The sequence below is a fragment of the Pagrus major genome, chromosome 7 (genome assembly GCF_040436345.1).
Source record: "Pagrus major chromosome 7, Pma_NU_1.0".
In the NCBI taxonomy this organism is placed as follows: Eukaryota; Metazoa; Chordata; class Actinopteri; order Spariformes; family Sparidae; genus Pagrus; species Pagrus major.
In genome coordinates, this window is record NC_133221.1 from 28,709,658 (window position 1) to 28,725,808 (window position 16,151).

The window sequence follows — 16,151 nt, forward strand, 5'->3', positions numbered from 1 at the left end:
GCACTGATTGGCTGAACGAAGCAACGTGCTCTGTCTAACCAATAGCATGTCCCAACCTGTCCCGACCGACCAATCAGCGGTGGCTTCTGGTGAGGGAGTCAGCAGGTCCGGTGTTCATACATTACAGGAGGATATTTGGACTGCAACGTTTCTGTCGCGTTGCGAGGGACAGACGTGCACCTCAAGAGGTAATAATATTGGGTTTAGCCAGGTCTAAACAAGGTGTTCAAGAAAGCTTTCGAGCAGGACGCAAAACACTGGCGGAAGAAAACCGGTAGCCTGAGGACAGAAAGCTAACGTTAGCTTGCTACCACCCCACCAGCCACTGACTGAGCCGACGGTCTCCAACGTGTGTACACTTTGTCAACGTTTGGTAAGTTAAGCTAAAAGTTGCTTTGGTATCTCACACAAGGAGCAATTTAACGTTAATGTTATTTTGTTAACTTGCTGATATTTTCTTTCTGTCTCATCTTTTATTTATTCATCCTTTGTTGAATTTCCACATATTTTTCGCAGGTTCTTCTGTCTTGTGTAAAGCATTTTGGTAAAGAGTGAGTGCAACAATAATAACAGTTAAGATGAAGACTGTTAATGTTTTATTACCATTGTTTTAGCAGCAAAAGTAGCATTAGTTGTAGAAGTTGTTTGTGCCCCAGGTTGATTTAATGACAGCAGAGCTTGAAGTACAGAATTTGAACCCGCTATGATTCGCAGCTGACTCACAAGTATATATATCTGTTAATAGGAATACATGACTGTACAATTGAAAGGAGCCTCCTGTTTCCTTTGTAAAATGTCTTTGAGTATCATGGAAAGTGCTAAATAAATAAAAGGTATTGTTAGTAGAAGTATTGTTATGTGGCAAGGTGTGTTTCTCTCCCCTGTATTGGACTCTTTGCACTGTCTCACCACAGTTTTTGACTGTTCTTCATGTCTCAGGTGAATGAGAATGGCCCAGGGGATACCAGACGAGGTGATGATGAACACTTCACTCATACAAGAATTGGCAGATGTGGCTAAAGATGTGGCGTTACTGCAGGGTGTCCTAATGAGGATCCAGGAGACCCCAAACTCATCAGAGGTGAGAAGTGATAAACACAAGCATTTAGGTTGACTCTGATGAAAACTGTCCAGCCAATTTAAAAAATGAACACAGTGTTGATGTCAGTGGATCGCCATAAGTTTAGTAAAGAAGTGGTTACTTTGAAATACATACATAAAGTATTATATATGCATGCTTTTTAGTTGGGTTTTCCCTCAACTTGGGCAAAAGATACTTTTATACTTTTTGACATGATTTTGTATTGTGTTTTAATCAATATATGTCAAAAAGGATTATCAAATTACTGTGTTTTGTTTCATTTATGTTGTATGCAGTATCCCAACTTTTTCGGGGTTGGGTTTGTACATCTGCTCGGTGCTTGTAACTTGAGAATGTTCCAGAAGGCACTTGATTGTCACAGACAGAGAATCATTTGTTGATTTTGGTCAGGATTTACTTGCCTGCCAGTTGGCGGATTCACCGTTACGTTGGAGTCACAACCGTATTAGTTTGGACCGTATGACGTCGGTGTTTCACTCATATGAACAGCACCAGTGTGAACTGAATGCTGTCACAGTAACGCAAAGGCTGCAGGAGCACAAGGTTTAATACACAGAGAAATTAAAATGAAAAACCATACCCAATTACCATCTCTTATGCACAAAGGGAATAAAAATCAGCAAAGACACTAACTGTGCCAATTTTAAGTTGTTGCAGCGATTTGTCTGATGTCAGATCAGTTTCTAAAAATATTTTTTGCTCTCATAGTTACTGAATTTGTACAACCACAGTAGCTGTCAGACCAGCTCTCCCTCTTTATATAATCCCTGTTTATCTTGGAACTGCATGAATGAATAAATGAATATCCATTAACACAAAATAGGATAATTATTTTTTTTAATTAACAGCCTGCACACAGTGCTGGTACAGAAAAAGGCTCAAGCCTTTTTTTAACATTGGTAATAATGTTAATATCTTTGCAGTTTTGGGTTGAATGTCTGATGGTAGGTCTTTCTTTTATTGAACAGCATTGAAAAAGTATCAAACTATCAAAAACTTCTGAAACCTTAATCAGACATTACAGAATATACAGAAAATTTGCATATGTGTTTGACTGCTTCCACTCAAGCATCCTGAAGCCATAAGGAACATTAACGTAAGAACACACCTTTGTCACTTTAATGGATAGATGAAGCCCACAGTGTTCCGTACGGCAGTTGAGTTTTTTGAGTTGAGGTCATTGCATTTTCCAAAACAGATGTTGCTTCGCATTGCCAGTTTTTAAGGTAATTTAAAAAAAGAAACAGTTTATAGAGCAAATAGATATGAACGTGTATGCGTGTGATTTGACAAAGTGAGCCATGGCCAGTGAAAGAGGACACGATTCAATACCAGTGGGGCTGTTAAGCCTTTGCTTGCTAAAACAGGCGTGTTCAGTGTGAAGTCATGTTAGGAATTTGTTCTGTTTGAGGGCACAGGATTTGGGACAGATCTTTATTAAGCTTGTGTTGGCAATTACAGGGATTTGTAGCCCAAATGTCTTCACTCCTCACATTCCACATCCACTGCTTGTGAGTTATTTTTGATGAATAGTTTTGTGATGTCAGCATTCTTTTCTTACATTTTACTACTTGTTTTTCAGTTGGTGACCTACGCCCCATTCACACTCTTCCCCACACCTGTGCCGAAGGCTGTGTTTCTCCAGGCTCTGGCAGTGCAAACCCATTACAACACACTGGTGGACAAGATCAGCCAGGACCCAGACTTTCTGGAAGAGGCTCTAGCGAGGTAGCATATGAGCCTCATATACTGCTGGCATTTTCAGTTGTTTAGACGTTTCTCTATGAGCTGCAGACCTGCCAACCTGTGTGCATTTTGCATAGCATGTATGCATTTTGACAGCAAAGTATGCTGGTACATTTTGTCACTCTGAAATACTCAAAAAGCTTGCGACACCTTGTAAATTTGACCAGGTGTGCATCATTGTCCATATAATAGCACAAGGCAGTAGCAATAAGCCAATTAGCACGTAGCCTGCTGAAAACAGACAAGTTCATGCAGTCATAGTGCCAGATTTGTTCCACTTGCCTACACACGCCTGCAAAACAAATGTTTTCAAGTGGGAGTGATGGACAAAATAAGTAAAGCCAAAGACTGGCTTGGATCGGCAAATCAACAGCAACACCCACCTTGATTTCATCGCTCTAGTTCGCACTCCGCCCTCCAGCTGCCTGTTTCCTCAGGTGAAGACTGTTCTTTGAACTCCTTTTGTAAAGGTCAAGAATGTGGTGTGTGTGGAAAGTTCAGTTAACATAAAGATGAGTACTAAAACAGAGTATTCAACGGTTCTATTAAAGAGCTTAACTATAGTTTGAATAAGCTCTGATGGTAGCGGCTCGTTCTGTGATGCAGTCTGTCTGTCGCAGACTCCTCTGCTCTCCTTAACACAGACGGGGCTGGGAGGAGGAGCCTCTCCTACTAATGCTCATTAATGTAAGTACAATAAAACCTTTTGTGAGTGAAAAGCCCACACGTAAATATGTAGAGAAGCAATATCAGAATCTGCCCTGTCTGCAAAGTGCCAGCTCTGCAAATTGTTTATGAACAAGCCCAATGCCTATGTGTAGTTTAACAATTAAAATTTTGCAAAATCTTGTGAACTGCTGCTGGCTGGAGGCAAAGCAGCCTATCCTCCCTTTCCTGTCAGAAAGATACCTGCAGGCAGTGAAATTACTTCAGCAGAGGAAGGAGGACAGATTGATATTCTCGAGTTTCTTCTCTAGAAATAACATTTAGTTATATTAAAAATATGAATAAACTCCAATCCTGTTCTTGATCTATTCTTCTTTAAAATAATCTACTTTTAAAAAAATAATTATTTATCAATGGAAAAAGAACCAGCAAGATATGTTCCTCAAGGTTGGCAGGTCTGTGCTGTTTAATTTCAAGTAGCAGCATAGCATTGCACAACAAAAATTCTTCGAAAGATCACGTTGCTGTTACATTCTCTGACTGAATCTTTTCGTAAGTAATGTAACACTTTGACAAGGGGATTTTATTAAAGTGATATTGTTTGTTTATAGCACCATTGCAGTGGATGATTTCACTGCGAGGTTGTTCAGGATCCACCAACAAATCCTAAAAGAAGGAAGGTCTCAGGTATGTGGTTTTGCAATTGTGATAACTGATAACTCAATCTGTGACATTTCTGGCTTATTTTTTTAAGATTATCAGCTGTTTAGGCATCAGAGGTTTAGCCATGACCAAAAGAAAGTAATTTGTTTGCACTTTCCAATCAATCGGAATGGAAGTACCAAAGGAAAATGGAAATATTAACATGTAAAACTGCATACAGGAAAAGCTGCATACAAAGAAAAATGCTTTTGAAAAGTGTACAAAAATTTAATAACAGAGAATAATATTCCGTGACCAGTCCAGGACTGTGAATAAGATTAAGCTGTTACCATTGATATCAACTCCTAGATACAAATATCCATCTTCTCAGTGTCTCATAACACAAAACTGCAACTTCACGTATTATTGATCTAAGGACTCTGATTGTTTTCTACTTCCCAGTCTATTGTGTTGGGTCTCAATCGGTCCGACTACATGCTGGATCAGAGAGACGATGGGTCGTCGTCTCTGAAGCAGATAGAAATCAACACCTTTGCTGCCAGTTTTGGAGGTCTATCCTCACGCACGCCAGATGTACACCGGTAAGTCAGTCATTAACATATCACCCATACATCATGGTATCTATAAAGTGATGGTTTTTGAAGTGTGATGAAAATAATGAGGTTAGGGGTGCAACTAAAATCTATTATGACACTTTTATAGCCTGTAAAGAAAAACTGCCATCCATTGGTGATCAGCATTTTACACACAAATTGGGCCACATACCAGGACTTAACAGTGGCCCCAGGCAGTCAGGTTTGGCCAACCTTTAGTCAACCTTTTCACATAGTCTGGTTGGCCCTTTGGACAGCTACTGTTCCTGTGTTTAAAAGAAACATCTCTCTTGCCTGCAGTTTGTTGTTGCTTTAATCAAGATAAATAAATAAAAACAGTAAGAGAAATAAAGTGCAGTCAAAAAGTAATAATAGATCACAAGCTGCGATTAACATTGTTATAAGTTGGGCGCACCATATGGTAAAAAAAGACATTGTGATTGTTTTGACAATTATTGCCATATGATTGTCACTGAACTTAATATTGAAATCCTCATGATGTGACATTTGCTGGGGTCTGTACCAAACAAACACGTTTTCTCACATCACAACAAGATTTGTATCTCTGCAGCACTACAGTACTTCATTACATTGCTGTTCGCACATTTTACCTTTATCAAAAAATTGCAACTTCTGCAGTTCTCAGTGGATAATGCACTTGGCCATATGGCGTTTTTGATATTTTTTCGATTAATTGTGCAGCCCTAGCTACAAGTACTCTCCATCGTGTCTCACAGACAAATCCTGAAGATGGCTGGCCGACTGGAGGAGAGCCAGCGCATCCTAGACAACAACCCTGCAGCTGGTCTAGCAAGAGCTGTTGCCAAAGCCTGGGAGCTCTATGGCTCAGAGAGGTAGGAATTAGGTACATCCACTGCAGTCAACCTTATCAAACTACATGTCATAGCCTATGGATGTCTTTACTTTACTCACTCACTGTTCCATCTACTTTGAGAGATTAAGTGCGGGATACTGTTACAGCAATGACTCGCCTGAGAGAGAATCAGTATAATAAACTAAGACTGGATGGAAACCAACAAGTCTATGCAGTAGAATCCAGTAGTGTTGCTGCTGATTTAGCATACCCTTTACTACTAAAATGATATGCTTGGCATTATGTAGTTGGCTTTAAAGTGTGAGCATACATGTACCATATTTGTCTGAAGATCACTTGTAACACCAGACTTAATTTCAAGGCCTCATTCTGAGTTGATTAAGAAAGCAGTGTGTTTAGAAATTCAGTGTAATTACTGTTAATTGTTGATCAGAACAATTGCCAGTGAGATCTGAGATACAAAGGAAGTGTGTTTAAAGGTAGCAAGGAGAGAGACTGGTATCCCCGGACTAATCAGCAAATGCATTTGAGTCTGGAAGTTCATTGTCGATTTCCAAGAGGAAATCAGCAGTCACAGACCAAAATTTAATAGACAATTGAATATAACCAATCAGAGCAGTGTAATGTGTGACGTGTGACTTTTTAAATCTGAGAAGGTGATGCACCTCTGTCAGGTGTCCACCAAAACCGCTCTGTATAAATAAACACGGTCCTGATTGGCCGTCACAAACCAGGACGGAGACGTATCTGCCAGACATTGAGTTGCAGATTTGTTCCTATGCTATGTGAGAGTGTTTTACAGGAGCAAGTGTTGTCATTGCAGAGCAGTCGTCATGTTCTTGGTGGAAGAGAGCCAAAGGAACATCTTTGATCAGCGATACATTGAGAGCGAATTGTGGAAGAGGTATGTGCTATTACCGAGGAGCTGTCTCCAACCAGATGGAATGAGCTAGAAATAAATATTCACATTGTTGGCTCGTATTGTGAATGGTGTGAAAATGAGCAGCCCACTGTTGTCAATGTGTTTCAGAAACATTCCCACCAAAAGAAAGCGATTCGACGATGTTTGTGAGACGGGGTCCCTCGATCAGGACAAGAGGCTCTTTGTGTAAGTCTGTTTCTGTCATTTAAATCTAAATCAATACAAAAAAGGGTAATTCATACATTTAAATGATGTGCTTTACATAGCAGTAAAATAAAATTATAATCCCTTGCATGTAAGGTCCATTTATTCTACTTTTTTTTTTTTTGTTTCTTTTCAGTGATGGCCAAGAGGTTGCAGTGGTGTACTTCAGGAATGGCTACATGCCCCAGAACTACCTTTCTGAAAAGGTCTTCACTTTAATTTTTATTCCTTGTTCTAGTAGGTTGTAGTGTGAAGTGCAGTCAAGATAGAAAATTATGTTTTAGGCAGACACCTCTGTCTCCAAGCGTATAGTTCGGAATGGACATAGAGGAGTAAAAACTGACTGTGTAGTTTTGCCAAATGAAACAGGTGGAGTTGCATTCTAAGAGACAGACTTTCTTTCTTCTTTGCAGCTACACACTCTCTCCCACACTGGATATAAATTGGCAGAATAATCAGTCCCCTAATTAGGCTTTACAACAGTAAAAACATTCATTGCCTGTTTATGCAAGCAGTTTGATTAATGCAGAGCTGTTCAGTTATCAGACATGTCTTGCCAAACTTGGATTAGTTTTACCCTTTTGAAAATTGTGGCCAACAAGGGCAAATACGCTGCAACTTAAAAAAACACATGCAAATAGACAAAACACAAACAAATTTAGAAAAGATCTTCATCATTTTGACAGCACATGGGCAGCATTTAGAAAACCCGCTGTAAATGTACAACTCAACCGCTGTGTCGACTGGATGTCTAGATCTGTTGCATTTGTTTTTGACTTTGCATCATTTCTGCATTGGGAGGTTTTTCCTAATGGGAGTGTTTTGGGCTGTTTCCGCATGTTTGCATATTTGGTTGTAATGTGTGTATTTGCAGTGTGTTTCCTTAATGCTGCACACGTGTTGTCAAATTGATGATGTTTTCTTAATTTTCCTGTTTGTCTACAGTATTTGCATATTGTTTTGCAGCGTGTTTGTTGTGCTGGCCACCATAGGAATGCAGTGACATGTGCATTGCAACTGATCCTCTTTAATGAAAAAAAACAAACAATCAGACTGTTGGTCCTGGTTGGTGGTCACAAAGATGGATGTGCAAAATGGTGAGAGGCTTAGGATTTGGGAAAGACTTGAAAGATTCAGGTTTCCCCTTGTAGCAATTCAAAATAAATCATGAAATTGTCACACTGTACGACAGCAAGCTACAGTTTTTTTAAGGCACACACACGTCAAGATATCGCAATTATCCTGATAATAGAAGTTCTCTACATCTAAGTAGACATCATGTAGGTAGACAGACAGGTGGGCCTCCAATCATTTTATAGAGGCTGATTTAAAATGATTCGATGGGCTTGTTTTTTTATTTTTTTTCATTGTTTCTCATGTTTTTAGCAGCTTATAAAATTGATGGTGATATATATATATATATATATATATATATATGTGTGTATATATATATATATATATATATATATATATATATATATATATATATATATATATATATATCCTGACAGTGTATCAGTGCTCTACTTCATTCTTCCATCACTCTGCGGTGCCACATGTTCCCTGCCCCCAGTCAAAGGAAAACAAACTTCTTTATGCTCTGCTGCCCAATTTACCCTCTGTTTGGCCAGGAATGTTGACCAAGAGAGAGCAGGCATTAAACACACTAAGTCGGCATTCAGTCTGAAACCAGCTCTGTGTTTGAGCCGACGTGGTTGTGTTGGAGTCATGATGTTTAAGGTATTGTTGAGACGATAAAATATGATCCAGGAAGTTCCATTTGAGTATCCATAAGCTTCAAGGCTTATGAGACACCAAAACACTGGTAAGCACTTAATACTATTAAGAGGAATGATTTTACTTTCCTACTTTTCTGTTTTTTCTTTTACGTCGCAACAATCGTGAGGTAAATAGTAGAAAAACAGCGTTCATGTTACAAAATAATCTATCAGGAATGTAAACCTGCAGGTTTTAGTTTTTTTTGTTCGTTTGGTTTGTTTTTGCTGTGATCTCTGCATGAGCATTCTATTGCACGACACTGTAATGTATTGATGGTCTGAATTCATTTGTTTTGAATCATGGGCTAGTTCGGATGTACTGGATGTATCAGAGAGAGAGAAACACACTTGTGTTTTTTTTTTAAATTATAGACTTGGGATGCTCGTCTGCTGATGGAGCGCTCTCTGGCTGTAAAATGTCCAGATATCAGCACTCACCTGGCTGGAACCAAGAAGGTGCAGCAGGTGCTCGCCAAACCTGGAGTTCTGGAGAAGTTCTTCCCCGACCAGCCCCAAGTAGTGGAGCAGATCAGAGCAACGTTCGCTGGCCTCTACACTCTTGACATCGTAAGAAAATAACACATGCTACACACTCAGTGTTTTTTTTGGCTGGAGTTGTATATAAACATGACTATCAGCTGTTAAAGGGGCTCTGGGGAACTTCTGTGTTGTGTCATTAGTTTATGTTCGTGGACTCCATTTCTAGGTTTTCTTAGCGAGTGTTGCTTTCTGTTAGCGGAGCAGCGAGAGGCACTGAGACGAGTCACTAGAGAACGTGCATAAAGTCACATCCTTTGGACTGTCATGGAAAATCTGACCTTAACAAACAAAATCCACAGTCAAGCAGCATTAAACAGTTTCAACAAATCATCCACAGGCTTGTATAGGCAACTGAGATCATCAACAATCAGCACACATAGGGCCAATAAAAAAGTGATTAATATAGTAAAGTATTCGTACTTGGTTGCATTATAATGCTCTAATGACATTTTTTTCTTTTCCTGGTTTCTTTCTTTGTTGTTGTCTTTAGGGACCAGAGGGTGACAAAACGGTAGCAATGGCTTTGGCAGCACCAGACCAGTTTGTCCTGAAGCCTCAGCGAGAGGGAGGAGGTACAGTAAGAGAAACAAAAATCCTTAAACCACTGCCACATTGGGCACCTTTTTCTTAAGCCAGGAGAGTTTGAAATGTCAGTAACTTCATGATAGTTTAGACCACATTTAGTACTTTGAACCACGCTGAACATTTTGTTTCAGTGGTCCTAAAAAGGCAGCTGGAACTTGATCAGCTTTTGTAAGCAGTCGGTCATAAAGCTGTTTCAGCTTCCAAGTCAAGGCTCAAACTCACATCAAGTCTAAAGTCAGATGATGTTTTGCAACAACTCACAAACCCTTGAGGTAAGAGTAGTTGTATACTTGTAGGTTCTTTGTTTTTTTTTTCAAATCTGTTATTTTTAAGAAGCCGAGAGCAGGACGTTGGCTTATTAATCATTTGTCAGTTAACATTTGTCCATGTGTACTGTGGAAAATACTGCGTGATTGTTTTTTGTGTTCTTGCTTAGGATCACAAGATATAGAAGCAGAAAATGAACATTTATACAAAATGGCTGCTAAAACAGATTTATTATTGCTGAATGACCACTGAGACGGTCATACTGGTAATTTAACATCTGGAAGAAACAGTCAGCCTGGCTCTGTCTAAATGTAGCAACTTCCTGGGTTCTTGTCATTGCGGTGAGGTTGCCAGGCAACCACTAAAGACTGCAGGAAGTTACTGTGCCAGGCCAATGAATAGTTTGGCACATAACCCCCTGTAAAACTGTAATGTCTTGTTTTTACATCTCTGTTTTAGTACATATTAAACATGAGTTATGACACGTTACCTGGTGAAATTTAGAGTGGTATTGATCCTCTCATCCAACTCTTGGCAGGTGAACAAATAAGTTGCTTTTAATATGGATCCACTTCTTTAAGGCATTGGATTTTGAAGTCTGAATCAATTTTCAAATTCAGATCTTCATCTTCAGTTTTCTCACACTACATTGCACCATTGTTTCTCTAGGTAATAACATTTATGGATCAGAGATCTGCCAGGTCCTGCAGGGAGTGAAGGAGAGTACAGAGAGGACGGCCTACATTCTGATGGATAAAATCCATCCCGCTCCCGTACAGAACTACCTGCTCAGACGAGACGCTCCACTCCAAATCAGTAACTGTCTCAGTGAACTTGGAGTGTTTGGAGTGTATGTCAGGTATGTCATCACTATTTCATTTTTACTGTTTTAGGGGAAAATGTCATCTTTAAGAGCTAGTTCGTTCACTTTAGCTTTAACTAAATTATATATCTCAGAACTATGCCACAAGCAGATAGAGCTGCATAATTCAAGGTTTATTAAAGGATACATGAAGAATTATTGAATTCAATCTTGATTTTATGCTCATTGCCAGTAAGTACAGCGAAGTCCTTCGTCTCGGTAATCCTTCCTCCTCTTCCACTCTGAGCTTCTCAGCCCAGTGTAAGAAATGGGTGAGATAATCTTGCACAGAGGCACATACCAAAGTTCATACCAAGTCTAATGTGATCCTCACGTTATCTGATCATTAAATTCAAGAAGATACTTTACAAAAGAGCAGCCTTTGAAGTGCAAATGTCCTCATTGTGAGGGCCACTCTATGTCTCACTGATGTGTTCAGAGTAAAGATACTCTCTGGTGATGACTTTATTTACAGAGCCAGCAAGCTGTTTTTGTGGTTCAAAACAAACCTTGGCATTATGAGACACTTTTTGACGTGCACTAACCTGTATTTTTTTAACAACTGATCAAATGAGTATTTTTTAATGCAAATCGCAGTGACAAGCCCATAGAGACTCACAAGTGTCCTCTGCTGTGCAGAGCATTTTAGCTCATTGTTTAGCCGTATGATCCGCAACTTTACTGTTTTTGGTCACTCTCAGAGCTCTCAAGGCATCATTTTCGGCTGCAGTAGATGGCAGTAAACAGTCTCCACTCCGCCACTCTACACTCTACACATCTGCCACCAATGAGCAGACGTACACAGTTAGCAACTAGCTGGTGAACAAAGTGGCGCATTTAGCAGCTCAAGAGCCGGATAATTCCTGTAGGAGTCGGTGGAGACTAACAAGAGAGCTAAAAAAGTGAATATTGGACTTACTCCTGGATATGTAAATGAGAAACTGTTGGTAATAAGTTCACCACATCAACTTAAAAAATCTGATATTTTTGTGTTGTTGATGATTCCGCTACCCCCCAGAAATCTGGTATTGCAGGTTTAATGAAAACACTTTATTTGAAGGGGTGTTCTTATGACTGATATGTCACCTTCATTACCATCATATAACACAAAGGAGTGTTTATGAATTTTTATAACTGTTTTCATTAAGTGTCATTCGGTCAATTATGTAGTTTTTAATGCAAAATTGACATTGTTTGAGATGTCTCTGCTATGACAACCATATATTAATCAAGACAACATAACTATTACTATCATAAACATGTCATAGTAAACCTAATTATCAGAATGAAAGAGACTATTTCCTTTATGTGTTAATTGGGTCATGAGACCATTTTAACTGTCATGACATTTTTTTGTTTGTTTTTACCTCAGTGGTACAATTTGGACATTAAGACATTGAGATGTCTTAAGTAAGCTAATGGCCAACTGTAGCTATCTGCCGTTAGCTAGTCGGCTCGTTTATCCTTAGAACTAGTGCCCATCTTAACTAAGTCAGCCCCTGGGTGCCAAGAGCCAAAATGGACAAGAAAAACACCTCAGTAATGTTATTCTGTGCCTTGAAACTAGCCTCCCATCATTGTCGGACTTTGTTTTAGTTCCCGGTATCGTGTCCGATTTTGTTCTGGCAATCTAATTTAAAATAAATAAATAAAAACTAAAACAATGTCTTTAATTCATAATTTTATTACAGTTTGTTAGAAGTGACGTAGTTGACAGATTGACACTTCAGAAAAGCAATCAGTCAATAATGTCACTTTTAACAACTTAATCACAACAGTCATAAACATTGAAAGAGTTCTTCATGTTTATGACAGGTGTCATGTCATGGTTATGGCTGTGTCATGTCAGTCTTATGCACACCCCTGTAAGGCCCCTGACAAACCGAACAGACATCAAAGAACTAGTGGCTAAGTGTCCTGACTGTTGTGTCACCTCAGGTTGGCTGCGTCTCTGCCAAAAAGACTACAGCCGACAACCAACTAGCTTGTACGTTTTGCCCCTGTATGAGAAGAAATACCTTTCCATGCCAGGAGGTGGCGGTAGTCTTCTTATACAAAAAAGGAAACCAGAAGACAGTCTCCTAGCTGATATATTGCGTCTTAATTGTAAACTTGTCAGGTTTATGTCACATAATTCAGCATTTGCTAGTCTTATCTGTAATTTCTCTTTGTTTCCTGACAGACAAGGTAAAGACACAGTGATGAACGACTGTGTGGGTCATCTGCTGAGGACCAAGAGTTCAGAACACTCAGACGGAGGTGTAGCAGCAGGAGTGGCTGTGCTGGACAATCCTCTCCTCGTCTGAGAATTTACATTCCTAATGGGCTTTCAACAAGAAAATGGAATTCAAATGGACAAGAGTCGAGCTGTCACATCACAGCATAGAAATGATTCTGAGCACATGTGAGAGACCCACGTGTAATTTACTGGAGACTGGTTTGAAGGAAATCAGTTTAGGCTCTCTGATGCTGTCATTGCTGCAGGATCCCTCCTGCTGTGGTGATGCAGTAGACAAACCTCTTAGGATTATTCTAGTGAAGCTTGGTGTTCATTTACATTTATTACCAATATCAGTGGCTCTAAAGGGTTTATGAGGGTTTGTTATCAGTTTTTGATATCATGAGGATTCTGTTCAAAAGGAGTGCTGCTCTCAAATATACACTGACGGACTTAAACAAGTTTAAACCACTTAAAGCCAGTAAGTGATTAAAGGAGCACTATGTAGTTTAGAGAAGAAATTCAAACTCAGAATGTAAATATTTATAACATTAATGAGGTTTTAATACAAACTAAGAGATATTTATTTTTTTCCATAACTGAATAAACAGGCTGTTCTCAGAGGAAATTAAAGGTCCCCAGAACGCTTTTTGAAGCTAGAAAGGCGGCAGGGTCCGCCAAATACAAACAAAGTAAAACAGTATAAAATTGTGTTGTCCCTTTTAAGGTCAGTTTGTTTATTCAGTTTAAAATTTCTTCCCCAAAACTACATAGTGCACCTTTTTATAACACATCATTTTAATATTATAAAAACGTGCAGTTTGAATACACCTGATGCCCTAATTCTGAATACATGCTGGAGCTTTCACTAACTTTAAATGACGGACCAGTTCTTCACTCAGTGCAAACTGTGAAGCCATTATCTCTGATGTATCAATTTATAAAAGTAAATCTTTTAAAATTTAGATTAAAAGTCTCCCTGTCACTGTATTTGGGACATAATTTTTCTTTCCTGGATCATTTTTGACATGACGTGTTTGTTTTGAGTTTGCACTGACAACAGCCCAACATTGGACACATGGTGGTGGTGCTGAGCTGCCATCTTGTGGTTCACTCATGTTACTACAACATGTTAGGTTGGGTTCCCAAATGCAGTGAAGGTACTTTGAGTTACTGTTTCAAATGTAGGAATAGTTGAAACATCTTGCAGTACACATCAACACCACTGCAACACCCAAACAGACCTCAACACAGTGTATTGTGATACTGATTGGAAAAGGTATTTAGGTTGTAGAACTTTTGGATAGCAGGTTGACCTGCATTTATGAACTCTTGACAAAAATGTGTCATAATTGTGGCAAAAAGTAAAGTCCAAGTTTAACAGGAATAACAGGTGTAATCTCTCGACTTCTGAAAGTTTAGAATGGAAAAAAATCAAGTGTCCTTAGACAGCTGTTTTCTGCTGTTCTCCACCTTTTATTTGACCTTTTTATTTTATCATTTAAACTATGCTGACTGCTGCTTGTCTTTATGAATGAGACAAGCAACTGACTATTCATCTTATACATACAGACACTATTTTGCTATGATTTCTTAACCCTGGAATGCTTTAACAAAATCAGTGGCTAAAAATTGACACATCATTTGCAATAACTTTACACACATTGATTACACATTTTTAAATGGAAATATTGACTTAAATATTAGATCAATAATACAAGAATATTATTCTTATTTTTATTGAACCTTTCATATAAATATATAGCTTGAAACTGCTTTAAGTTAAGAGAAAACAACTCAACAACCAATAGTCATAATTTTCTTGTGATATGATGTTTTGATGGACATATTAATATTTTTTGTATTTTTTGATTTTATCCATTAAAATTATAGTAAGATGAAAAAATGTTTTATGTTAAAAGACAACAAATGAATAGCAAAGCTGAACCATCAGAACTAACTAGCAAGTGAGAATAGTATTTGCATTGAAAAGAGAAACTCCATTACATCAGGGATACTCATGCTTCACATGCAAAGCTGTAGGTTGTTGAACTGTAGGTCATTTGCCAGAAATTCACCAGTCATTTTCCCCTCCCATGATGCATTCTAGGGTTAATACTGTGATTGTGTAACAGAGAAACATATTAAATGAAATATTTAAGATATGATGACGGAGAATTAAGAACCAAATGTCAGACTCTTTGTACCAAAGAAGTACCGCTCCACATGTTAAAAAAATAAACTTCTTGTCTGTATATCTGTGTGTGTTAAATCTCTGCTTATTTAATCACCTGCCCACAAACACATCAAGCACGTCAGTGGTATTATTCTCATAGGCTGTAGTCGTGAAATCTCCAGAGATGATAGCTCTTAGAGCTTGTTGCCCATACGTATGTTTTATTAGTGAATGAATTTAATGTCCCTGTTGGTCAGGATATTCCACAGACCTGTCGAGCATGTGCAAAAAATCAACTGCCACTTGGGAAAAATGTGTCCCTATCTAAAGAAAGACAACCCTACATTTTACAACAGGTCCTTTTAAAAAGTACAAATACTACATCCTACAAAATACAGCTATTAATGCAGAAATGTTATTTTCAATTTTTATTGATTTTTTTATTTTTTTATTTTAATTTTTCTAATTTAAATTGTGGGATAAACCAGAGCACTTGGGGAAAAACACACTCCACACAGAAGGATACCAACTAGTTAGCAGGTTCCTCCTGTGAGGTGACAGTTTGTCATGTACCACCATGCCTTCCAACAATGCATATTAACATTTGTGTTGTGAATGTCACTATGTGTTGTTGGAGCTGGAGCTGTTTGAAGCCTACTCCTTCCACTTTGGTTTTCTCAATCCTAGAAAGTGACAGGTTTTTTTCCAGATGGAAGGGGTCACTACTGATGTTTCTGGGAGATTCTCCTCAGGGACTTGAGCCTCCTCCAGGAGTTCGGGGGCTAGTACATTAGCGGTGGACTTGCATGGTGTCTCCTCAGGGACTTCAGCCAATGTCAGGCATCCGATTTCAGGGAGTGATTCTTGCTGCTGACATGGCTCATCCTCGCACTTAATTATCCTCACGTCTGGCTCTCTTGCGAGGAGGGCGATAGTCCTCTCTCTCAGCCTGGAGCTTAGTGGAGAGCTCCTCCAGCTCTCTCACATAAGATCT

General features: G+C 38.8%; 1 protein-coding gene across 1 annotated transcript; it reads left to right on the forward strand.

Moving 5' to 3' along the window:
• The first annotated feature begins 141 nt into the window (after positions 1-141).
• LOC141000441 (glutathione synthetase-like) lies at positions 142-15,236 on the forward strand. The gene is made up of 13 exons (XM_073471186.1): positions 142-373; positions 940-1,081; positions 2,685-2,830; positions 4,126-4,201; positions 4,619-4,758; positions 5,508-5,624; positions 6,429-6,509; positions 6,636-6,713; positions 6,868-6,937; positions 8,882-9,076; positions 9,540-9,621; positions 10,571-10,760; positions 12,946-15,236. Exons 2-13 carry the CDS (start codon positions 944-946, stop codon positions 13,067-13,069), a joined length of 1,437 nt encoding a protein of 478 aa, XP_073327287.1. The 5' UTR covers positions 142-373; positions 940-943; the 3' UTR covers positions 13,070-15,236.
• Positions 15,237-16,151: the final 915 nt, after the last annotated feature.